Source organism: Sebastes umbrosus, chromosome 1 (genome assembly GCF_015220745.1).
Source record: "Sebastes umbrosus isolate fSebUmb1 chromosome 1, fSebUmb1.pri, whole genome shotgun sequence".
Lineage (NCBI taxonomy): Eukaryota > Metazoa > Chordata > Actinopteri > Perciformes > Sebastidae > Sebastes > Sebastes umbrosus.
Genome location: NC_051269.1, coordinates 11,730,739 through 11,756,585, shown reverse-complemented (window position 1 = coordinate 11,756,585; position 25,847 = coordinate 11,730,739). Strand labels below are relative to the sequence as shown.

Sequence of the window (25,847 nt, the reverse complement as noted above, 5' to 3'; positions counted from 1 at the left end):
GCAGGACTACGGGCCGTACTGTACTGGAACCACTGAGCCACCATGGTTCTCATTTACTGACTATAAACTGAAGTAGCCTGAGCCTTGATGACTTGTATAGATGAAGATGAACATAATGCCTTTGACTGAGTGTTTTTAGGGCTTTACAGTATAGAGCTGCAATGATTAATCGATTAGTTGTCAACTATTAAATTATTACTATACTATTTTGCTAATATATTCTGATAACTGTTTTGATAATCAATAAATAGGATTGAGACATTTTTAAAGAAAAAGTTCTCTGATCCCAGCTTCTTAAATGTGAATATTTTCTGGTTTCTTTACTCCTTTATGACAGTAAACTGAATATCTTTGAGTTGTGGACAAAACAAGTCATTTGAGGACGTCATCTTGGGCTTTGGGAAACACTGATCGACATTTTTCACCATTTTATGACATTTTATAGACCAAATAACTAATCAATTAATTGAGAAAATAATCAGCAGATTAATCGAAAATGAAAAAAATTGTTAGTTGCAGCCCTAGTTACAGTATCACAAATGCAAAATAGAATTAATACTGATCTAAAAAGTCAAGAAGAATTTAAAAAAAACACTTCTGCACAGATGCGATTGAATTTAATCTTTTTTTTAATTTTTTTATAATATATATATTTAACCTTTATTTAAACTGTTAGAAAGGTAATCTCATTGAGACACTGGGTCTAATTCTCAAGAGACTATATATATATATATATATATATCAGAATGTTAATAATATTTTTTCTATATATAATTAAAATGACTCATATAAAGTAGAGACTTGAGAACGTACCAGTTGAGACAGTCACTTTAATAGCAATCTAGATAATTACATAGCAGCAGAGACATTCATAAAACATCTTTAACGTCTAAATTCTTGCAAAGCAACAATGTTATTTCATAAATATTTATGTAGATAAATAAACTCTTCTGATGAGTATAAGATGTTCATATATAACAAAAAGGTTGTTGTACTTGGCTGGTAATTTCAAAACGACACAATTTCACCATGTACATAAATGTGAAGTTAGAACGAAGGTAAGAAACGTACGCTTCCTTTCTTACCTGATTGGAATCCTTTACAAGTAAATACTGCAGTATAGAACATCAAGTATCTACAATAGCACATTGTATATTATGTACCTTTTAGTGTTCACTTAACATTTTTTTGTACTGCTTTACTCTTGAAGAACTTCTTGAGGAAAACCAGACAAAATATTCAGGAGTCTGAGCTGTTGGCCTTCAAACGGCAGAGCAGGATAAATCCATACCGTATAATTTATCCTCCAGCATTTCTTTGAACCAGACATGATAAATATGCCTCGTTGTTTCAAGGAATAGTTTGACATTTAGGTTGAGATGCTTCATCGCTTTCTGGAGGAGAATGAGATGAGAGGATCGATACCACTCTCCAAAGAATGTTGGTCTGTTAAATAGAAGGTGTCACAAGTGTAACATTTATATCAGTCCAGCATGAATGGCAAATTCTTGTTTTTACACTATTTGTTGTACAGATTAAACAATTGAGATACAACATATTAAAGGAATAGTTCACCCAGGAACAATATAAATTGTATATAGTACTCACCTCCCTAGCCTCACTATGATCCCAGAAAAAGTCTTCAATCAAAAAACACAATTTTTTCAGATTTGCTTTCTCACACATTTATGATTTATAATCTCAGAGAATATTACATTTTTCTCGTAAATTTACGACTTTAATCTCGTAAATTCTGAGTTTTTTCCCAGAGTATTACCCCCCTCCCCCAGTTCCGTAATTTATTTCCTTTTTTTACCTACAATTTCTCAAATATGCCGCCATATTATGGAGAGCAAAAGAAAGGCGGCAAAAACGGTTATAAAACATCTGAAAAACGTTTAGAAAATTCTTTTGCAACATTATCCTCCTGGTAATCCAAGAACAACTATTTTCGCTATTGCCACACATAACATTTTCATGCACAACAAATTCCTTCATGGGAAATGCTTTGTTGAGCAGTTTAGCGGAAATAGTTGCGTTTGGATTTCCATGAGCCAGAATGGACAGAAGACACTTGGATAACAGGAATTTTCAGAACGTTTTCCAGATGTTTTATAACCTTTTTGCTTTCGTTCGGACTCCGTCTAAAGGCCTTTGCACACCAAGTCCATATTTTTCGTCCAAAATTGTCGGACGTTTAAAAATATATACCTCACGTTGTGTCAATCACGTTTAGACAACAACTTCGAAACTTTCTTTTGTCATTATTTCTAGATTCTTGCTAATGTTATACATTCATTAGCCTCGTTCAGGAATAGCATTATCCATTGCACCCGTGTAATTACTTCAGTTTTGTCTAGTAATGCGAATTTTCACCACAAATGGAATAAAAAATGCATCGGACTCAGTGTGCAAGGTTTCTGTGCATAAGGTTTTTTATCGGATGACGGATTTAAAAAATGCATACGAAAAATACTCACAGGTGTGCAAAGACCTGACTTCTGTTTGCACTGATATGCTTTCATTTCTCGGACGCTCTGCTCTCCTTAATGTAATTTGATAGAAAACTTTTTCTGGGACCTTAGACAGCCAAGGGAGGTGAGCGCTGAGTGTTTTTGTCAGTTTTAGAGGTGCTGAAAGGCAGATTTCGTTACTGTTGAAAAGAGCCAGACCTATATGGAGTCAGGACAGTGACTTTAGATTTTGGCATTGAAAATAAGTTGTATTGGCACAGAAAAAAGTTCCACTGAAAAATAAAACACAGGCATTAAAAAACAAATCCAAGCTTCCAATTTTTTACAATCTTATTATCTTAATGTATTTTTGATATTCTGATTTTTCAATGACAATATCAGATTTTTTTCCCTCATGACGGTCATTTTCAGTGACATTTTTTTTTTTTTACGCTTACTGTTACTTTACTGTTAACTGATGTTATGATGGTTATGCCACTGGAACGTATATTAAGTGTTTCAATGCCAATGTTTCATTTTTCACTTCAGGCTTTGTTTTCAATGCCAACATGTATTTTCAATGCCAAAAATGTAAAGTCACTGTTCTGGCTCCATAGATTTACTGTTTCCCCCCATTTCCTGTTTTAATGCTAATCTAATCTACACCATCTGCTGGCTGTAGCTTCATATTTAACCAGCAGTTATGAGAGTGGTATAAATGTTTTCATCCAAGTCTATCAACTCTCAAAAGGTCAAACTTTTGCTTTAAGATGCATGCTCACTATCACTTACAGTCTGAGTAAAACAGTCTTTTTTTATATCAATGTGTCCTCTCCCTTTGCTCAACACAACAGTATTTGCCAATATGTGAAGACTGAGAGACAGCGTAAAGCTTCAATATGGACATTCAATTCGGCGGCCTCTTTGGAGACCTAAAAGTCGCAGTCAGTTCACCAAGGCATACTGAATGAGACCAATGACAAGCAAACATTCAAAAACTGGATGTGTGCGTTTGTTTGAAAGCTCTCCTCAGCTTCCTGCAGCCGGTAGCTGCCTCTCTTATGAGCTCGGCTTTGCTTTGATTCTCCGGTCATTACTTGTTAATAAAGGTAGAAAATAACAGTCCTGGCCCCAGCCATCTCTTTAATGACAAGCCCCATTCTTCAGTGTGTGTCTGCCTGCGGCCTCGTGGTTCGGCTACAGCGGTCGCAACGCTTCAGCACACAGTTCCTCATCCTTTAATCTTACACAGCGCTGATCAATGCGAGATCAGAGGGCAAACCACTTCATCTGCTGCCTGTCCATGTGTGAGTGTGTGTTTGCGTGTGTGTGTGTGTGTGTGTGTGCGTGTGTGTGTGTGTGTGTGTGTGAGTGTGTGTGAGGGTGGGTTTCTTCTCCCTTCACCTTAGCATGTAATCGGCTCTGCCCAGAGGCTAAAAGTCTTGTTATCACTGTGTGTTCAAGGAGAAATAACAGTTCACCATGTCGAGTTCAATGCAAACGTACAGATATCATACAAGCAGACATTATAATTTTGTATAAATGTAGGTAAGTGCCATCGAACAGGTGTTTTGATAGCTATATAACCTCTCAGTCAAAACCATGTAACAGTTGGAAGCAGAAACAAGAGAGGGAGCGAGCTTCAAACACACAACACAGCTGTGATAAGCAACCTACTGTAGATCCAAACCTGCATCTAAACTTGGAAGTAACCAATAATAATGCAACAGTGATATACATAATCTTTTTTTTTTTTTTTTTATCATTATCACATCACTCTATCTCCAACAGGTGTTTTCTCACTAGCTAGAAAATTAGCAGGCCGCCGGGATTTTTCAAAACATCTGGAATATGGTTTATGTATATGACATACATTTCTGCAGTGAGCAACAATCATTTGCAGGACGTGATAAAGAAACTTAAAAAATAATCTCCAAAAAAGTACTAAATAGCTTTGTAAATTTTTAATATTTATCCACTCTGCAAGTGTAAAAATGTTGAAAGCCGCGGCTCTCTCAGAATGTTAATTTAAGGTTAAAGCTGCAAAGATTTAACAGTCTTAAAGTCTTTAGGTAATTTGTTTCATGTAACAGTGAATGACTCTGAACTCTCTGAGTGTGACTAATTCTATTGTAGCTTTACTTCGGCAAAGCCCCGAGCTTTCATTTATTTCATACCCTTCAGTCAGAGTTAGATTTGTTCACTATTGTTTCTCCTGAAGTGGCACAATGTCCTGAAACTAATACATCAGAGGAAAGACACCGGGGCAACTCAGCGCCAAATGATAAATCACAAAGATCTACACAAGAGATTTTTTTTAAGGATTAATTCAAGAAAGGCTGGCCAAGCATTTAAAGCCGGCCATATACGCTTTAACCTTTTTCACAAGGTCTTTGTTTTCTATGTGGCCTTTTTATTCATGGACCCACTCGTCGTCTGCCGTGGGACACAGCAAAAAAAACAACACAAGTGACCTACTCATCCAGAGACAAACTCTAGCAAGTTTCTGTTTTATAGTATATGTGCTTCAGGTTGGGTGTAGTTCAGGATGTCATCCATTTTAAATAAATCTACATTTTATGCAAATATCTGTGTCACCGCTCGGCCCCAAATAAATTGGAAATAAGCAGGATGTCTCTGTGGGTTTAAGGAGTACAACTTGTTCTTTTGATTTGAGTTGCCCAAGTCAAGAAATACATTTCTCAAGAGTAAAACTTTCTACCAGACGCGACACTTCTGCTCGGGGTTCATTCGACTGCCTTTCTGGCACTGGAAAGCTTCTGAGAACGCTCCAAAGTTCTGGAGAGATCCGAGCACCCTGAAGACAAAAGAAAAATGTTATCGGAGTGATAAAAGCTAAAGTATGTTTTGGCTGCTTAGTGTGAGTCCTTGTATTTGGATCAGTGAATGGAGCTGCACTGATTCCAAGTTCTGCTTTTTATTAGGCTTATTATTTACAGTGTGGTGAATCTTAAAATCTAATGAGGCAAAGTGCCAGCTGTGTCCAGCTGAAGTGTTTGGCTGCGCTGAGACTGGAGGAAAGGTGAATTCGACTTACGAATAAAAATCTAAAATTATTAGCTTGTTACTTTTGGAAAAGACGCTAGTTAAACCTACAATAACTGATTTTTTGGGGGGCAATAGAAAACAGGGTGAACACAACACTGACATATTGTCACCTTTAAAGGTGATATGATGCACTTGTTAACAAACAGTTGCTTACTTACACATCCAGCAGTTACAGAGCAACATTAGCATTCATTTGTAGTGTTTATGGGCACCTGGTGAATATAAGTCCAATATTACCAACTCATGACAAAGATATCTGATTCTTTAGCTTCTAAATGCTCCACTATGTTCACCAGCTAGTCACCAACTGTGTCTGGCTGTCGTTTGGCGTTGAGCAGGTAGTGTATAAAATATTTTTTGGAGCTTTATATGCTTAAAACAGCTGCCTGCTGCTGCACCCAAAAACAAGCTCAGAGGATCTGCAGTCGGGTGATAATTATTTTATTTGACTTATTTTGAAACCACCACATCTATCAATATGGATCTTATTTTGAAACCACCACATCTATCAATATGGATCTTATTTTGAAACCACCACATCTATCAATATGGATCTTATTTTGAAACTGAAACACACGATGAAAGCTACAGGAGCTTCTTTGAGTTTATAAATGCTGGTAAAATAAAAGTTTCCCACAGACCACAGTTTTAAACCAGAGTGAGTAAATTTAGCAACAAGCTGATCATATAGCTTCATAAACAGAGTTCCTGTTTGTTTTTTATTAATGAATGTGAAACATAGTATTCTACTTATTCTGTTTTTGATGTAGAGGTTTGATAATAATACTGCATATTTGGATCAAAAATGCACAAGCATAAATTGATTTACAATAATGTACATATCAATATAGTGGTAGTTTAATCAAAAATCCATCAAACGACATATATACTATATATCTGAGCATACCGAGGCTCCTTACCTGTACTCTAAGGGACTGTGTGAGTCAGTCTTGATGGACTGGCTGGCATACTCAGGCCGATAAGCACCACACCATACCTAGAAGAAAAAAACTGATGACATGAGTGGAGAGTAATCTACTTTCAAAAGCAATCCCTAAAAGAAGGTTTCTGTGCACACTGTTTGTATTAAAAATGCATTTTACCTCATATATAAGTCCTGTTTATACGATATATTTACAGCACTTTGCATCTTCTTCTAATTCACAGCTTTTATAGTGCATGTTTGGCACACGTTATTTTACTCATGTATCAACTGACTTGTAAAATTCATCATCAAAATGGGGAATCTTGAAAAACATTTGTAACCTTTGACCTGTTTAACAGTTTTCTGGTTATGCTTTACATTCCCTTCCTCCCCTATGTGTGTGTAGCTGAACACTGGTTTGCTCTGGGATTGCTTCAGCGTCTCACCCCCTTTGTCCCAGTGTTTACTTCTCAGCACCAAACACACACTGAAAAATGCACCTACTGAGCTCTGAGCTTTGGCTCTTGACTCCAGACGGGGAAATCCGCCCTCTCGTCTGCTGAAGTAATACATTCAGAAACAAAGTGTTCTCTCATTATTTTTACTTACTTGGGCAAAGTTAAGAAAGAAAAGTTGCTTGTGATCCATGTCTAGACCAGGTAGATGAGGCTCCTCGCCCTCCATCTCCACCCACTTCAGATAAGCCTGTAAACACAAACACACACACACTTAAAAACAGATTTCAGGTGTGCAGAACGTTTATTATAAACATTTTGTGCTTTGTCATTGTTGCTGAAATAGTAACATGTGGTTTTGTGCGGCTAACATCCAACCTTATATGCTTGACGAACCCCTCCATTGTCGGCAATATTCTCCCCCAAAGTGCTGATTCCACTGACCTGACAAAACCACAAACACACACCGACATGAAAACACTCATTCTGGTGGTCACTTAATACTTGGTTTACATTGTCGGGGATTATAGCCAAAGACAAAACATCTCATTTCATACATGCCACCGGGTGCTTACGTTTTGTCCACCCGCTAGCTTCCAGTTGAAGTTGCCATATTGTTGCACCATGCACTGTGACTGATCTTTAAAATGCTCCGCAGAGTAATTACTCCACCAGTTTAGCATGTTACCATCCTTGTCAAAATTACGCCCTGTGAGGAAACACAACGCATTAAGCAAAGTACTGTTTGCCACACACGATGCATCTTAAAAGCAGTGACCTGTGTAACCAGCAAGCTTAAAATCAAATGACAGTTTATTATAATATTCTTATTCCCAAAATATCCATGATGAGTCATTTGTGTCTCACCGTTGTCATCAAATCCATGAGTGATCTCATGTCCGATAACCATTCCTATTCCTCCGAAGTTAAGGGCCTGGTGCTGATGTTTACTGAAGAAAGGCGGCTGCAGGATTCCTGCTGGAAACACTGGACAGACAAAAAGAAACACAATAAGTTGAGGCAACACTAAACAGGATTACACTGAGGAACTTTAGTAAACATCTCTTATTTGTGCTCAGATGCAAAGCTCTTACCGATCTGGTTTCTGTTGGGTGAGTAGAATGCATTCACCACAGCAGCACCAATGATCCACCTGAGGAGTGGGTGGTTTATAATTCATAAAAGAGCATATTTTGCACCACGAAACAACAATATTTAAACCGTCATTTTCAATGTTCTTTGTAGATTACTTGATGAAGACAGAGAATATTTCTTACTTTTACTGTAGAACATTCAATGCACAATTTTAGAAAATCCTTTTTGTTATGTTTTTGACCCTGTTTACTATCTTGGAAAGAGGAGCAAAAATGTGTGACTGTCAGCTGTCACCCTCGATGACGTTTTATGTCATGTGCTGAGAACACATGGTGATTATAAAGAGCTTGTGTTTTACTGATAGGGACAGATATTACTGTCAGATGTATCAACAAGCTTACAAGTCCGGGTCAACTGGTTCTCTGAGCTTCTTCAGACTCTTGTGCGCTTCAGACTTGAGGTTCTCGAGGATGTTCTCAAAGTAGTGTTCCTCACTAAAATTCAGCTGGAACGAGAATCAGGACAAATCAGAGATCAGTGACATATGTCAGTTATTACCAGCGTGGCTCAGAAACAGACTCTGTTCTTACTTACATGAGCGTACTCCTGATCAAGCTTCTGGTTGCTTTCCTGCAGAATATGATCCGGATAGCCGATATGCTCCTTGATTGCCATGGCCTACACGACATGCAGAACAAATAGTGTGAAAACACAGAACATGGAGAGAAGATACAACCTTATTTTTCTCAGCTTGGCTGTTTACTTTACCTTCTCTCTTGCCTTCTCCTTTGAGGGAGGATCCATCCAGCTTAACTCCTCCAGTGTTTCCACATACGCTTTCTGGATCTTACCAATAAGATCACTGACCTGAGAACAGCAAAGTCACAATCCCATACAGAAACAAACTGTCATATATCAGGCCCTAGATTTTAATCATGGCACATAATGAATAGGGGTGAGGGAAAAATCGATACAGCATATAAATTGCGATATTTTGCGTGGCAATATTGTATCGATAGACGGATGTCAAGTATTGATCTTTTATTATATAAACTATTAACCTCTTAACAATCTGAAGGCCATCATATGAAACTAGAAAAACCTAAGGGATCGATTTCTACCAACCATGTCATGTTAGCCTGTCGAATGCTTAATAACGCTCCAAATTTATGCAAAACTTTGGTGAGGAAAAAGTAGCATGGCCATTTTCAAAATGGTCTCTTGACCTCTGACCTCAAGATATGTGAATGAAAACTCTGAGATGAACAAAGTGAAAACTGTATCTTATTAGATAAAACAGATGTTGACAAACTGCATAATTTGCAGTTGAAAAAGGTAATAAATCGCATTATTTTTGGGGGGGGTTTTTGTTGTTTTTTTGTTTTTTTGTTTGTTGAATACTCGATTCTGATTGGTCAATCATGGCGTTCTGCGGTCTGTTATTTCTTTATAGCAGACCGTTGCTATGTATAACAGACCGTTGCTATGGACGTAGTTCTGATGTCAGACTCTGGAGGATCATTTCTGTGTCAAATTATTGATTTCTTAAGTAAGTAGCCGTGTGGTAATGTACAGCTTCGGGTCAGGGTGGCACATCGCCCTGTCAGGGTTTATTTCACAACAATGGCCGGCTCGCTGTACATTATCCCTTACTTATATCGCAATATATCTTATCGCAATACTCAGCATATCGCAAAAATGTTTAAAATCGCAGTAATCGTATTGTGACTTACAGTAAGTATCATGATAATATCGTATCGTGGGGCTTCTGGTGATTCACACCCCTATTAATGAATACTGTATGTGCACAAAATGCACCCGGTGAAGACAATGAATTTGGAATAATTAGAATTACGATGTCATTACATACGCTATCATGTCATAACGAACAGTTGGGTGTGAAAAGCAGAAAATGCATTTGATGCTACAAAAGTGCACTTCATGTCCAAGAGTCCCAGAAGTATTAACAATCAATATGGCAGAGAAAGAAATATTCAAAATCCATTTTCTTGATTTAGTGGCACATTGAGAGGTGACACTTGGCCCCTCATTTTTATTTTTTCTGCACATCACTCCATGAATTTCTAACAACAATGCAGCATGTGGTTTCATAAGATATCATACGAACTGTTGAGCTGACTCTGTATGAGAATACATTGGACAGTTACAGTTTGCATTCATTGTTTGACGTAGACTGCCTATGAGGTGGTAACTGATTGTTTCTGTGATGTTCAGGGGGGTTTACAGACCAAAAGGACTTACCATTCGTTTGCTTTCTCCAGCAAACGTCTCACGCACATACATAGCTCCAACTGCGTTCTCCATGCTGCCCTGGACGTAACGGACACATTCTCGCCACCAAGCGTCCTCCACAGTGGTCCCATAGAGAGTCTGACCATACACAGACAGTCAACACGTTGTAATTCAGTTAATACGTGCTGTTCTGTTATGTCATGCTCAACGAACCTTTCTGTAACGGGCTCTGGCATCCTTGAAACGGCGGCTCAAGCTATTCACTCTGTCGATGATGAGCTGCCAGGTGAGGTAATTCTGCATAGTTCTGCAAACATAAATTGTTTTTGTTAAAGTGTTGAATTGTCGCCGTTCTGTAACAATTTAATTTTCACGGACTCCTGTTAGCATAACACTCTTGGACTGACCTGACACTGTGTTTGGAGAGAACGTCATGCATCTTCTCAAGATAGGGAGAGCTGTACACCACCACCTCCTCCTCCAGCTGCAGCTCAACGGACACACTGGACAGCACACCTTGAATATACTGTGTCCAGTTAAAACCCTGGAAAACAAAAGGTAGGATGCAGGTTAAATATGTGTCATGGTCTTTTGGTTTTGGTTGCAGTTTGTTTCCTGTTTTATTTTGTAGCTTCCCTCCTCATGTGTCATGTTTTGTTTTACTTCCTGCCTTTGAGATTGTCTGCCCCGCCCTGATCAGTCTCACCTGTCCCTAATTAGTTCTGCACTCACCTCACCTGTTCTCACTTCCCCAGTTAGTCAGTCACTGCTCACACCACCTCACTTCCTTTGTACTCTGTCAGTTTGTATTTTGTCGTGCATGGAGTTTTGTTTGTTTGTTTGTTACCTGTGTGCTGTTACCTGCCGGCATTTTGGATTCTCAGAAGTTTCTACAAGTTTCTGTATATCTGTGCCACTGAATAGAATACGCTCTTTTAATTAAGGTAAGGTAGGATCTTTACGGTAAAGGTGCTCTTTTTATGTTTTACTTTTTATTTCATTGATATTTGCATCTTGAACACTATCATGGGGGGTGTCTATGATTTTTTTGACCTTGTCTGCTTCCTAAACAAAATATTCGTTGTATATACAATTACATTTTCTTTTGTTTGTTTAGTTCCTATTTTCTAATATTTTTCTGTCTTAATAAAGGGTGGTGAACTGTGAAAACACCAGGAACAACAATGGTCTCAAAGTGTGACATGCTGTGTATCATAAATATATTAGAATATTATCAGCATTTAGTGTGTGTTTTAGCAACAACACGTTCACACATTGAGCTTGCACGTACAGTGAGCCTTCTTAGTGGCACCTTGAATTACCATCTGTAAGAAGACGCAAACAATAACACACAAGGTGTCATTGTGTACAAAAATAACAGGCAGGGCCGAGGCAAATAATAGTCCACTTCACACTGTGGCGTTTCCTATTATACTTCCTATATTATTCTCAATACTGCTATACCAATAGCATGGCAACTTACACAGGCTATCGACCATGTCATTTCCATTCTGTTGCTACGGCAACAGCTTTGGTCCAAGTTTACTTCCTGTCAGCTGCTGCATTGACAAACATTGCAACAGGAAATACAAAGTGTGGTATTCACGACATAGTAAGTGCAAAGTTTCTGAAAGCTCAGAGTTCACGAGTTGTGACGTGTTTGTTGACATTATCAGAAATGGCAGAGGCCATGGAAGTTAATTTTTCGGTGCACAATAAGTAAATATATTGTAATTTTAGTCGTATATTGTTTTTCTTCGTAATTTTATAACATGTCTGAGGAAAGTGTTGATATTCCCAACGGCCTCATCTTGTTCCTCTTTCATTATGCCTTTGCATTTCCTGCATTATGTTACTCGCTTGCTAGTTTGATAAATTGTTAGCCTCTGTGGCTTCTGGACGCCGAAAGTAACGTTAATATTGCCGTTGCTTAGCAGCGGTGTCCTCACGACTTACCCACTTGAACGCCAGAGTACACGACTTCCCATGTTGTAAACACGAGCTCACGGGCTTCATTTGACGGCACCATAAGTTACGTACATAGAACTACTGTTGCTACGGTTACCTGCAGTCTAGTAGTTAGCTACGCTTTAAGATTTCTGTTATATAGCTTTAAAGGAATAGTTTGACATTTTGGGAAATAGGTTTATTTGCCTTCTTGCCGAGAGTTAGATTAGAAACAAAGATTGATACCACTCTCACGTCTGTACGCTAAATATGTAGCAAGAGCCAGCAGCCAGTTAGCTTAGCTTAGCACAAAGACTGGAAATGGGGGGAAACAGCTAGCCTGGCTCTGTCCAGAGCTAACCAGATAGCAATCTACAAGCACCTCTAGAGCTCACTAATAAACATGATATATTGCATGCAACCCCTATAGGTACACTTCAAATAAGTGTATTTTCCAGAACTATTTCTTTAAATGGACATGTGTAAGCTAATCGGAAATTAGTATTTCCCATGGTCACAGTATAAATGTAATATTTACATGGTTCACTACGAAGTGGACAGCCGTCAACTGCCCTGCTCAAAGGCACCTCAACAGTACTTGTCTATTAAGTGGAAACATCCTCATTCAGTCATTTAGTGTCTCCACTCAGGACAGTCAAAGATGGCCTCTACAGTACAGCGACCTGCTCGCACTTTACGTAACACACAAGAAGAAAGACGTGAAATACATACATTAAAGCTGAATGTGCTCTGTAGCTCTCCGAGTGTCATCTTATTGTAGAGAACGGTGACATCCTGGCGCTCCTCTGCCGGTGATGTGGCCTGTCCAGCAACAGGAAGGAAGATGCCACCTATAAACTGATGCTTGGTTATATATATTCACATTTTGCTCTCCTTTCATCAGCAAAGTCTCATTCGTCATGCAGACACCAACAAATAAAAACTGGTTACAAGCCTGGCTGATCTCCGATTTCCACACTAAATGTAGCCCAGTTCTTTCATTTACTGGAAGCAGAGAGGAGGTACTCATTTTTCATCTTGTCATTATTAATTGTCCTTAAGCCCTCGTCCCACAATTCCATTTCCTGTTGTGGCTGGCACTCACATTGGCGATGTCTGTCTCCAGCTCCAGCACTTGCATCATTTCCTCCCACACACGGTCGTCATCCTGAGTCAAGTTCCTGTCCTCTCGGGTTATCTTCGCAATAGAAACCATGAAATGTAGGTAGGCCTCCCGAACCTATGGTGCAATCACAAGCTGTAACATTTTGTTTCCACAACAAAATCAAGGTTGTGTCAGGACAACGGAATGAATGAATTATATTTGTACCACTCAAATAAAAGGATATTAGAAAACGAATAAGTTATTTTTTCAAAATGTCCATTTAGGATAATCCAGAGACTAATAAAACCAGAGATAATTAAGACATGACTGTGGACAGTTTCAGCAGAAATCCAAGAGGAAGATATCTCAAAATCTTGACAAATAAAACCCAAATTATCTGCATTGAAATATGTTGTTTTTTTGTGATTTGGGTGACCTGATCCTTTAAGGCCTCACCTTTTTGTAGTTTCCATCATTGAAGTAATAGTCTCTTGATGGCATCCCAAGTCCCGGTTGGTCAATCTAACCAGAATAACCAAGAATAATAATTAAGCATTTTAGTGTGTATTTAACAGAATAATTAAAGGTTACGGCTGGCAATATTCTATATTTTTCTTATTGTCAATAAATCCTGTGAAATGACCAAAACTAACAATGAACTGATCATACTAACAAGTGTTATCTGCGTAGCTAAAGCTTAATATAGTTTATTCCTTTGTGCAACACACCTCCATTGTTGTCTAAAAAACACTAAAAATTAAGAAAATAGAAGATAACCCACAATTTGGAATACTCTCAGGAGATGGGTAAGGTTAGGCATTGACCTTGAATGATTAAAGGTGCTTAATTCGATATCCAGAGCATTAATATAGCATCAAACATCTATTGTCTATGTAAAGATATAGAGGAGTAATGTCTACCTGAGCAGAGAATGAAGTTACTCCCTCTGTGTGCTGTAATCTGAGCTTCTCAGTGCTTTGTTGACATCGCCGGGCCGGCCTCGCATGCCTTTAAAACAGCGTGCTCCACTGGCTAGCTTACTGCCGCCGCACTGCGGCCGGCTCGCCGCCGCCATGTTGAGAGCTGTTGAGAGGCAATAGTAATGCCCCCAATCCCGTATTTAGCTCCTTTAAGGTTGGGCATTGACCTTGAATGGTTAAGGTTAAGATAGGTCCTCGGGCAGCGAGTCTCGCGAGAGTTTTTGCAAGTTTTTGCAATTTGCAGGTTACCTTCCAGACACAACCATTAAAAACAAATTGATGTTACACTGGCTGACATGTTCCTTCATTACCATGAACACGGGCACAGCAGTTTATATTGAGTCCATCACACTTACACAGTCCTAAAAACTCCCAAGCACACAAAATGTGTATTAATCCACCGCTGAAAATAGTCCCTAACAAATACACTATTTACTCCTGTTTGCTATAAACTACTACTAGTTGGAACTTATTTAGCCTTTTATTAAAATGAAACTATATATTTGTGACTCGTATTGAATTACATCTTCTAGAAATGAATGGGCCTGAGCTGACTGCCACAGACAGGGCAGGGAAGTTGGAAAGTAGGCTATTAAGAGACAGACTAATACATAATGACTGTATAATGACGTTACGACTGTAATCTGTTGTCTGTGGTCTTACATAAATGATATGGCGCCGAGAGTCCCGGTCGTCCGTCCACACGTACATATCCAGCAGAACCTTCTTGTGGAAACGAGCGTTAAGCTTTGCCAACGTGTCCTCGAGGCTCCATGCTTCCTCTGCGAGGACAGGAAACGAAATGGCACTTCATTTAAACACAGTTATCTAGCTGTAAAGAACTATTCAATGTAGCAGGATGCAAAAATGAGGCTCCCTCTGTGCTTCTGCTTGCCCATTATAACTGGGCTGTGTGCAGATGCAGCTATGTGTGGCTAATTCAGTTTGAGCCACCGTCCATGATTACATTTAATTAAAGTGGCGAGAGCTTGGGGAAGAGCAGCGTGGACTATTTAAAGCATCCTTCACAGTCCTGAGTGAGGACCTGCTCCTCTACCCACTCATCATCACGCTCCCAGCTGAAGAGCCTCGGACAACAAAGCTCACACTCAGCAATTCACTGAGCTTCAAATATAGCTACACAAGCTCTGCGTGAGCACATGGATTTGAGTAGGAACACGAGTGTGTTGTTTGTGTGGATGCATTGCACGTGCACATTTGCATGTTAAGCTGTAGACATTGATCAGAGTGTGTTTCTACCTGTAGTGCTGTTCCACTCATCTGACGCCACGGGCCAGTCTCCGATACTCTCGATGAGCTTCAGGAGGGGCTGAGAGTCACGCTGCTCTATGAGGCCTGCAGGTAAAATACCACATAAAACAAAGAGATTGAACTTTTTTTTTTTATCTTGGAAACAGCACTTGACAAAATCAGTCTCACCACAACAATGAACTTCCAATCCCTACTTTTGAAGCAAGATGAACGAGAAGTCCTTAAAGGGTTCAGAAAAAAAATGGAAATTTGAACATCTAAATTTTCATGAAAACTGAGCATCTCCATCTGCTGAGCAGGGTTTCTGCAGGTCTTATTTTAAGTCCTCAAATTTGAATTTACATAGCTCTTAAACATTTCGTCTTTTCTGCTGTAGGCAGTAATGTTAGTTATAAAATATCCTTGTATCTGTCAGGAGACATTACACACCTAAAACTGGGATTGTTTCGACAGTGGATTGTGATGCAGGAGGCACTTCAGTCCTTATTTGTGGAGTTTCAGTCTGCAACATCAGACCTTTAGCCAACACTGTCACTACTACAGTAGCTATAGGAAGCTCCTTGTCTTATAAAAGGCAAGTGTTCATTTTAGCAAAAACTTCAATTAACTTAAAAGTCAAGTGTGTAACATCTGGCAGTATCTAGCGGTAAGGTTGCAGATTGAAGCCTCTCCCGTGTGCCAAGCATGTAGGAAAACTACGGTGGCCGACATGAAAACGTGAATGGCTCTATGTAGAGTTGTTGTAAGAGTAGCGTAGGTCATTTGGAGAATAGCAGAGTGTAGAGTGTGTGTGTACGTGGGAAGTGGAGGCGAAGCGAGATAGAGGGAACGGCAGCGAATGTGTGTGAGCGAACAAGAGAGCTAGTGGAGCAGAAATCAGAGTTTAGCTCTGAGAATAAAGTGAATGTTCAGTGGAAGTTGCAGTTTGCGCAGTAACATTATCGACTCCGGCCTAAGCAGGAAAAGTTAACACAGTGGTTTGTCCATTCTGGGCTACTGTAGAAACACGGCGGCTCTGTGAAGAAGACCCGCTCCCTATGTAGATATAAACAGCTCAGTCTAAGGTAATAAAAACACAGTGATTCTTATTTTCAGGTGATTATACACTAAAGAAAACATACTTATTAATATTATATTCCAATTCTGCCCATAGATCCCCCTAAATGTTACACATTATGTCCAGGCTGCATTAATTACATATATTGTATGATTAGAAATTAATTTTGTATACTGCTATACTGGGCTGCTCGGTGGTGCAGTGGTTAGCATTGCCGCCTCACAGCAAGAGGGTTGAACCTGGCTTGGGGCCCTTCTGCGTGGGGTTTGCATGTTCTCCCCATGTTAGCGTGGATTTTCTTTGGGTTCTCCGGCTTCCTCCCACAGTCCAAAGACATGCAGGTTAACTGTTGACTGTAAATTGCCCGTAGGTGTGAATGTGAGCGTAGATGGTTGTCTGTCTATATCTGTCAGCATATCACATCCTGTGATAGTCTGTCAACCTGTCCAGGGTGTAATCCGCCTTCGCCCAATGTCAGCTGGAATTGACTCCAGCCCACCCGCGACCCTGAACAGGATAAGCGGTTATAGATATGGATGGATATTGCTATTCTGGTAAGTACTGAAAATATCATATAATAATAAATAAGTCTAGGCCACATCGTCTCTACTGGTTTTCTATCATACCTTCATACTTTGGCCAGTAGGATCACGGTGATTAGGTTTTAAATTGCATTCTATATATGGCATTAAATAGAGCTTAAAAAGTCTTAAATGTAACTTGGTGAACCCAGCAGAAATCTTGGCTGAGGTGGAAACAATAAACAGCTCCAGAAACAAAAACTGTGTTTTATGCCTCCTTTTAGAAGTAAAGCACTCATGTTTAGATGAGGTGTACAGAGAGCCTTACTCTCATTCATGCAGGAGTTGTAAAGCACTTTGGCCTTCTTGATGGCCTTTCTGTCCTGCTCATTCTCCATCTCAAGAACACCTGCAACAACAAAACACACGCAGACATTTTCATCTCTGAATGAAGCCCACGCACGGCTCTGAATGCTGCAGCCCACTGACCACTAAAAGATTAAACCCAGCTGACCTTTGAGGACAATCTCCAGCTTGTCCCTCAGAATGTCAAAGACGCTGTGGCGGGAGCTCGTCTCCGGGATAACGTGCCTCTCCAGCCAACCCCCGCAGGCATACTGGTAGAAATTATCACAAGGCTTCACTGACTTGTCCATGTTCTGCAAGAGCCGAGCAGCTTTGGGGAAAGAGGGACAGGATGGGACAAGATCCACATGTGGTTAGGAAACAGCTTTTTGCAGGGATGGGGGGTTGACTTTGTTTGTAAAATGAAACAACAGGAGAGCAAAAAGAAACAAACAGTTCCTCTCACCTGCAGTAACACAGTCCGCTGTTGTGCACACACTGTTGTGGCTGGAGCGAAACAGCTGGCCTGGAAAAAATCAGTGACAACATTCATGAGAAAGCATTTGACAAACTACACCCCGACTGAGACGAGGAGGATGTTGTATGAAAAAGCTTGTTGTAAATAGTCTAGATCTACGGTGTAGTCTGTGTGTCTGACGGGAAGTGTTTATGTCAGCAGTGACTCTGTTCTTTCACCTTTGTGTGCCACTGCTGATCAGGCAGTAAAGGGAATTACAGGGACTATCAATAGATGTGCAGGCTCCAATATGACACATGCCGACCCACTCATCACACGCTGCTTCCAGTGTTCATCACTCACCTTCACTTGTTGAGCTCCTCGACACGCTCGTCTTGTTAGATTTTTCTGAAATGGTTGGAAGAAACAGATCTTTAGACACAGTCAGGATGACTTTATTCTAAATTATAATAATCACAGACCATTTAAAGGGACTCTGTAACTTTTTACATGTATGAATAGTTTTTTATTGCAAATGAGGGAACAGGTTGTAACCTAAAAAAATTAGACCTTTCCGCGACTTTCTGTGTTTCCTCTATCAGCCTGTAGACTGCCTCGTACAGACCTTCGTTTGGTAAGCTAACATTACTGCCAAGCAGAGAGTGATATTGTGGTTTTAGCTGGCTAATGTCGCTAACGTTAACCAACATGATGCCTGTCAATCATGTTCTGGTGTGTGTTGGGAGTAGAAGCACGGGCAACAGGACGCTGACTGTCATTGACTTAACGGCCACAGGTGTCACTGTTAACAAGCAATTCCTGGGGATCGTGGGCGATCTCGACCGACTTTTCTGTCTTTTAGAGGCTCTGGCAGGTTCAGTTTTGGAGCTAGAGTGAAGATACAGATATCATATGAAACTAAGCAACCTAAGGAATCCACTGGTAACCATGTCATGGTAGCTTGTCGGGAAGGAGTCTAAATAACGCTCCAAATTTGGGATACATTTTGGCGTGGAAAAATTGGCATGGTCATTTTCAAGGGGTCCCTTGACCTCTGACCTCAAGATATGTGAATGAAAATGTGTTCTATTCAACTTGTGAGACATAAACGAGCATGGAAATGGTCATCATATACTTCTATCACCATGTTCTAAGCCCTTATACACTTTTACAATTTATTTTAAATAATTCATTCATTCATTCATGTTTATTACAGATGTATGACTAGAACAACTTGTCACATAGTGCTGAGCTGCCCCTTCTATGTGATATCTTCTGTTGACCTGCTATCTCCCCCTAAAGACCCCTGTACCCTCCTAAAAAAGACAAAAACTGGTCTGTTGTGTCTTATGTCTTATGCAGAGTTGTATTTGTGTCCACAAAAGATCTTTTCTTTAAAAATAAAAATGTATTGTGCTTATTCTGGTTAGTGACATTAACCTTTAACAATCTGTAAAAAGGTTACCATATGTGCATCAGTGTTGCATAAAGCAAAGTCATATCTGGTAGCATTTATAGAGTCAGGATCATTTCCTGTGTCAATGCCAGATTCCAATCAGTCAAAAACAGAGCAGGGAGACACTTGTTGTTACTGCTGCCATCTGTAATATCTGGATCTTTCCACAGTGAGCCCATTACCTTTCACCATCGATGTGTAGAGGACTACCAGCCCGGCCAAGGCACAGCTGACCAACAGCAGCAGCACGGACAGACCGATCTCTGCAGCAGTCCAACGACGCTTCCCAGGTTTACTTGATTTCTCCATGATATCCATTTGGCTTTCGGATTTGCCCATATTCCTCCTGACTGCCAGCTCTGTGGGAAAAGACACCGTTGGAGTGTGGGATGGTCCAGGCAGAGAGCTACTGTGTGTGTGTGTGTGTGTGTGTGTGTGGGCTGTGCAGTGATCCATCAGTAAACGGTGCCAGCTGACCTGCAGTGAGTGAGCTTCAGCTGCTGAACACCTACAACAACTTCACTGACAGGAGTTGTGAAACTGTTCTGGTCTCGTTGCACATACAGTATGTCACTCTGCATGTTTTTCTTTTCTGAAGTGATGTAAAACATTTCAGCCTAGGTTTACTTTTTATAATCCTTACATTGCTATTTTTCTGAGCCTTTTGGTCGTTCCCTTCTCACCTTTAAAAGTCACGATAGCTGTGATAAAAACAAAGTGGGCCTACATTCTGCTATCTTAATGTGACAGGAATTCAAAAGGAAGTGGGAGATTCAGTGGGAGATGACACAATGATTGCTTTGTCTTGCTTAGCTTTAGATAAGATAATAGATGGTTCCCAACGTGGTGTGCAGGACCCCAAAAAAAGGGATCCAACAATAATTTAGAAGGCTCACAAGATGATTACAGGGATAAGAAATACAAATAAAATTACTATGATACAAAATGTTACTTTTTTCTGACTTTTGCCTTTGTCATGTGCTTTATCAACGTGTTCTCACCCTAACTCGTCATATACTGACATTTTGTCAGACACCTTGGCGTCACTTTCCGGTCGCAGTAAACACATGTTTAAAGCAGCAGTGGGTAGAAATGAAGCAAATATGATTAAAAAAAGTTATTTTTATAAAATGGTAACTATATCATGACAGTAGTGCATGAGACAAGTAATCTGAAAAAAATCATGTGCCTCTGTGTCCTCCGGTTCTCCTAATGACATCTGCGAGATTTCACAGACCGGAGGGAAACAACCAATCAGCCGTCTCTGAGCAGCTGTCAATCACTCGCGAACTCCGATTAAACGGTCAAACTAGGCAGCGCTGATCAAATATGAATCAATATTTTGTTACTGTAATGCATATTTCCCACCTCAAATGTTTTCAAAAACATCTTGTAGTGTACTGTTTAGCTGTAAAATGAGAAAGTTTGTGACCCGGCAGCCATGTTGAGATCAGTTGAGGAAATACCAAGCACCAGCCGGAGCACAGCCAATAGGAATGCTCTCTCTGAAATGACCTGTGATTAGTCAAAGTCTCCCGTCACGGGCTAGATTTTCTAAAGCCTGAAAGTAGAGCCATGAGGAGGTGCAGAAGTCTAGTTTTCTCTCAGAGCACTTGAGTTACAATGTGCTGAAAGGTTATTATGGATTTTTTGCCCAATGATGATAAAAAAATATGCTGCCTACTGCAGTTTAATGTTGTGAATTAAACAAAAACACTTGCTTAGTTTCAGGCAACAAAACCACCATAGTTAGGGTTAGGAATAAACAACATGGTTGGGCTTAAAACTACTACGTTTGTACAGTGAAAATGACACTGAATGTTGTGAACAGGGGACATGAATGAACAGCTGATTGTAACATGAAAGTGAAACTTTAATGCACAGGACACGGACAGCTGTCTCCTGGATGGAAGCCTTGTGTTTGTTGGACGAACTGTGAATGAGAACGGGCTGGAAATATTGGACACTTTTAGCTCCTCAGTCTTCTCAAAATCCTTCAAATGAAACAGTCTGAGAAAGATAAAAACACTGCTCACATCTGGCATCACCAGGAGATATTCTTTTATTTTCGCGGGCCACAAGCCAAAAAAATTGGGAACCTCAGACGTAAGGAACACATCTTTGTGTTATGAGGGTTGGAGATGTACAGTAGTGGGGTGATTTGAGCCTGTGGGGAAGTTGAGCTACCCCTTGTTTCTAGGCAACCATAGACAAAACTGGTCATGTGACTGCACTTTTTGGAAGAGTCATCCATTTTACTGACCCTGTGATGGAGCGAGGACCATACGACAAGTGGTAAGCACATTTAAGTTAATAAAAAAAGCCAAAAGCCCTAGGGGAAGTTGAGCCATTTACTTATAGATTATAGTTTTAACTTGTTATGTAAATCTCAATGTAAACTGCAATGATTCAATAAAAGATAAATAAAAAGATTATATAGGCTAATCAACCTTAACCTTTTCTAGGACGTGATTGGTTCACATTTGCCGCACTCCTCTTGACAGATGGGTGTACTGTACTGCTCAATTTACCCCTCATCAGGGGCAAGTTGAGCCAAGAGACCACTTTTTTCAGTCATTTTTTGAAAACTGCTTATTTTAAATTCAAAATGATTATTCCCAAGGATGCACCAGATCCTGAAATATATGCACATGTTTTAGTTGGAGACATTTCAGTCATTCCCTCACTTTAAAGACACCTCAAGTAAAAACTGTTTCTGATCTTTACATAAGTAGATTATGTCACTGAGACAACTGCAAGAAGACCTGTGCTGTAGACCAATATGAACAAACAATGTATTGTCCATTTTGTAAAGGTATAGTTTGGCAGCTGTCTTTATATATTTGTTATCTAAGTTAACAATATGTGAGTTCAATCACTCACTCAACACTACTGGATGTTCTAGATTATTTCCATCCTGTATTTGAAACAGATATCAGAGTGAGTTCTCCCTGTTGTACTCATATTTATTTCCCTCCATATGGCCCAGCCCTAATGCCACATAATGCCTTGGTTGTTAAAGTGATTAGTTTACTATAATAATGTTCTCCAGGGGCTTTAATAACCTGACCACAGTCAATACATTTAGTTCAGTGTATAAGTTCATTTAGGGCGTTATTATTTCTAACTTCATCATCGAGCTCCATCTGGAGTTAATATGGATAGAGGGTCGTTGTGTATATTGAATGTGACATTTATTCTGGAAACCATTTGGGAAACTTTCACTGCCTATTGTTGTTTGATATATTTGCCGCTCACACACTCACACGCGCACGCACACACACACACACACACACACACACACACGCACCAGACCTCTAGCCATAAGCCTACTTCAAGAGAGCTAATTTCTATGCACAATAATTATGTACGTGTGAACACAATATTGCAAATGAGCATTTGTGCAGGGGACAAAACGACAATCACCCGTGGCTTTCAGCAGCATTGCTTTGCATCTATTCACTCTGCAGCAGCACCTGTTTCTCCATAACCAGCCCCATTGCCCTATCATTAGGCCTGACAGGGGACGGGCTGTAAATCAGAGGTTCACACTGCTGTGCCCCATTAGCCTTTCCTGATGAATACTCATGGGCACATAGCTGGCACTACAGTGATGAAGAGCAGGCAGGGGCTTGTTAGAGCTCCACTGACATCCTCAGCATCAGACTGGAACGGTCTCCGAGCTAAAATCCTGTTATGCTGCATCCCTTTATGGAGAACTGAGCAATAATGTGCGGTCTACTGTGTCAGTACAAAGTCTGTTGTCCAATGGGAAGACATATTTACGTCTTTAAATGTCCTCAGATGTTAAGCTCTGCTGCATTTCTATTCCATTTATCCCTGTTTTCAGGACACTGGAGAAATTTAGCAGTTTTTTGTTAGAAACATGCATTTCAAATTATATCTATAAGCAACCACAAAACCCATTCATATTAAGTCTTTTCCATTTCAAGAAGAAACAATTCAAAACGATAAAAAAAGACACGCACATCACGGCACCAAATAAGGTGGGCACTGGTTTAAAGAAATATCAAGCAGAGTTGAAACGTTACACTGCATTAAAATTCTTCTAACGGGAGCTATTTGGTGTGTGAATGTATTTGTTTCAAGTCTTTCCATTTCAAAACAATAAAATGACAATAATGACAATGTGGTTAAAATATCTTAGTATTTTAAGCTTTGGTAAATAAATAAGTAAGCAATAAATCAGACAATAAATCAGCCTTTGGTAAATGGAAAAACATTACCTCAGCCAACAGTTTTAAGCATTTTAAACAGATTTTCAGACACATTCGAATTATTATTTTATTTATTTTTTATTTATTTAGAATTTAGTCAAACTGAATCAAAATCTGGCTAAATGTGTCGGTTGTTCTGACCAAAACTGCAGTAGTTTGCCAATAATCAAAGCATGGAGCACGTCTTTGTTAATGCTATTTCTTGCAATTATTCAGGCTTCACTATTATGATGACACTGGTCTTTGTGTCTGTTGTAATAATAATGGCAGTTGAAGTAATTAAATAAATTGTGTGTGTTCGTTTCTGTATCATTAATGCAATAACCCTTTACTGAATATCATGTTATTTTATTAGTTGAAGGAGATAAGACAACAAATAGAATACAAAGGATTGCAAACTGAAATATAAATGTTTTTCCCGCTTCGTTAGTACTGTCCTTTACTGTCTGATTACCTGATGATACTCTATGTTTTATTCTTTTTTGTTCTTTTACCTGACAATTTTTTATCTTTGTAACCTTGCTAGCTATAGGCTACAAATATAGAGTATATAATTATTCATTTATTTATTTAATTTAAAGAAATATTGGCTGGAGTGGTACTTTTCTCGAATAGATTTTGCAGATTGTCCTGAAGAGGTCCACCAACCAGATGGTTAGGACCATAGATATAATAGAATATATGTTTTATATCTATAGTTAGGAACGCCTCTGTGTAGACTGAGAACCAAAACCCATGCAGGGCCAAAACAAAAAAACATCTCCATGCTGCTCATTGCTGTGAGCACAAGGTACCACTCAGTGGCCGACAACAGAATAAGAAGCTGCAGTGAGTGACAGAGAGAATCTGCTTCTCGTCCTCTAGCTGTAACTACACATAACATCCTCCAGCTTTATGCTGGTGCACCACAGCGAGGCCTCTGCAGATGATGCGTCCAACCAGCGAGGGGTCTGACCAAGAGGGCAGCGTTAAAACACTGTTACAACAATAAATACCAACATTAGCAGACTAAGACAACTGCTACAGTTAAGATGCATAAATGATCTAAAGCAAAAATGAGAAATTTAAAAGCAAACACATTGACCAAAAGTAGTATTTTCCAGATCCTTTCAGATTGACTTCACCAACAGTAATCATATCTGACAATGTCAAGTCCCCAGGAGAAAGGAGACTCTGTCTTAACTCTGAGAACAAACATCTGTACGACATCTGTAGAACAGGCCATATTGCTTCTGATTTCTATGACAGATTTATATAGAAAAAACACAATCTATCAACAGTGAGAAGAGCATCAATGCAAAAAAAAAGCTACTAATTCAGTGATACTGATGATTCAGTTCAGGTCAAATGTGGTTCTTCACGTACTGAGAGACTCAAATAACAATTTTCTGAATATGTCTCTGATGCCTGAAACAAACATAGCAGTGGCGTGGTGTAATCTAACAGGTCAGAGGTTCAAAAGTGTCAAAATAAAATCTCTGAAAGTGAGACTAAACTGTACTCACTGTTTTCAGGTCTCCTTGTTTTAAGCCCATTAAGATTACATTCAGTGACTGGTACTGTTCTTCTCTAAACTTACTGCTCCAAACAAAACAAGGATTACCTCGCAGGTCACACTGCCAACACACTTTCTCTGGTTCAGCGCTCTGCTGCTGACCATATATACAGTACCTTCAAGTCTATTAGAATGACAGCAGCACATTTCCACATGTAAAAAAATGTCCAAACAGCACAAAATGTTTCACAGATCTGTCTTGGGACTGCTGAGAATCTGAAGGCTGCAGTTTCAGGTGGCTATAACTTTAACCACCTTCACTTTGGTGCTGGACAGCAAACAGGAATCTAACCTATGAGGATCCAGAGGCTTACCTTTGTATGTGGATGGTAGAAGTCCCTGAGCTGAGTTCCCCTCACAGCGCGCTAATATCTCAAACACCCCTGCTGAGCATCCACTCAGAGCTGGTGTGTGGAGAAATGAGTCTGTGCTGCGGGTTGAGGGAGACGTTATCCAGCTCAGTGTGCTGCTCAGGGAATGAGTGAGGCAGCAGAGAGAGAGGGAGAGAAGGAGACGGAGGGAGGGAGGGAGGGAGGGAGGGAGGAAGAGGAGGGAGATGGGAGGTGATAGGACTGGATTGTTTTCCATTAAAGTACTGTGATAAGGTGTTGGGGATGTGTGTGTTTAGGTGGATTATGATGTGTGTGTGTATCTGAAGGGTCAA

General features: G+C 39.7%; 1 protein-coding gene and 1 long non-coding RNA gene across 2 annotated transcripts; one reads left to right on the top strand and one right to left on the bottom strand.

Moving 5' to 3' along the window:
- Positions 1–812: 812 nt before the first annotated feature.
- mmel1 (membrane metallo-endopeptidase-like 1) lies at positions 813–25,674 on the bottom strand. The gene is made up of 24 exons (XM_037780086.1): positions 25,498–25,674; positions 19,573–19,749; positions 18,298–18,342; positions 17,944–18,003; positions 17,647–17,808; positions 17,461–17,541; positions 15,543–15,638; positions 14,946–15,064; positions 13,759–13,824; positions 13,303–13,437; positions 12,930–13,019; positions 10,658–10,794; positions 10,464–10,557; positions 10,260–10,388; positions 8,766–8,864; positions 8,592–8,675; positions 8,399–8,502; positions 7,997–8,055; positions 7,770–7,889; positions 7,478–7,611; positions 7,281–7,346; positions 7,057–7,152; positions 6,443–6,519; positions 813–5,271 (listed from the first exon to the last, which is right to left on the bottom strand). Exons 2-24 carry the CDS (start codon positions 19,727–19,729, stop codon positions 5,172–5,174), a joined length of 2,310 nt encoding a protein of 769 aa, XP_037636014.1. The 5' UTR covers positions 19,730–19,749; positions 25,498–25,674; the 3' UTR covers positions 813–5,171.
- On the top strand, positions 10,786–19,696 carry LOC119494312. Its single transcript, XR_005208168.1, has 3 exons — positions 10,786–11,862; positions 15,549–15,644; positions 19,561–19,696. It is a non-coding gene; the product is annotated as an uncharacterized LOC119494312 (long non-coding RNA).
- Positions 25,675–25,847: the final 173 nt, after the last annotated feature.

Bases quoted from the DNA above. Each gene is read 5' to 3' on its own strand.
- mmel1 (XM_037780086.1), bottom strand. From the start codon at position 19,729: ATGGGCAAATCCGAAAGCCAAATGGATATCATGGAGAAATCAAGTAAA. The intron at 8,676-8,765 runs GTAAAGTAAACA...CATGTCGTGTAG, and splicing joins AGGAGAAGGCAAGAGAGAAG to GCCATGGCAATCAAGGAGCA. The intron at 7,153-7,280 runs GTTGGATGTTAG...TTGTGTTTACAG, and splicing joins GGGTTCGTCAAGCATATAAG to GCTTATCTGAAGTGGGTGGA.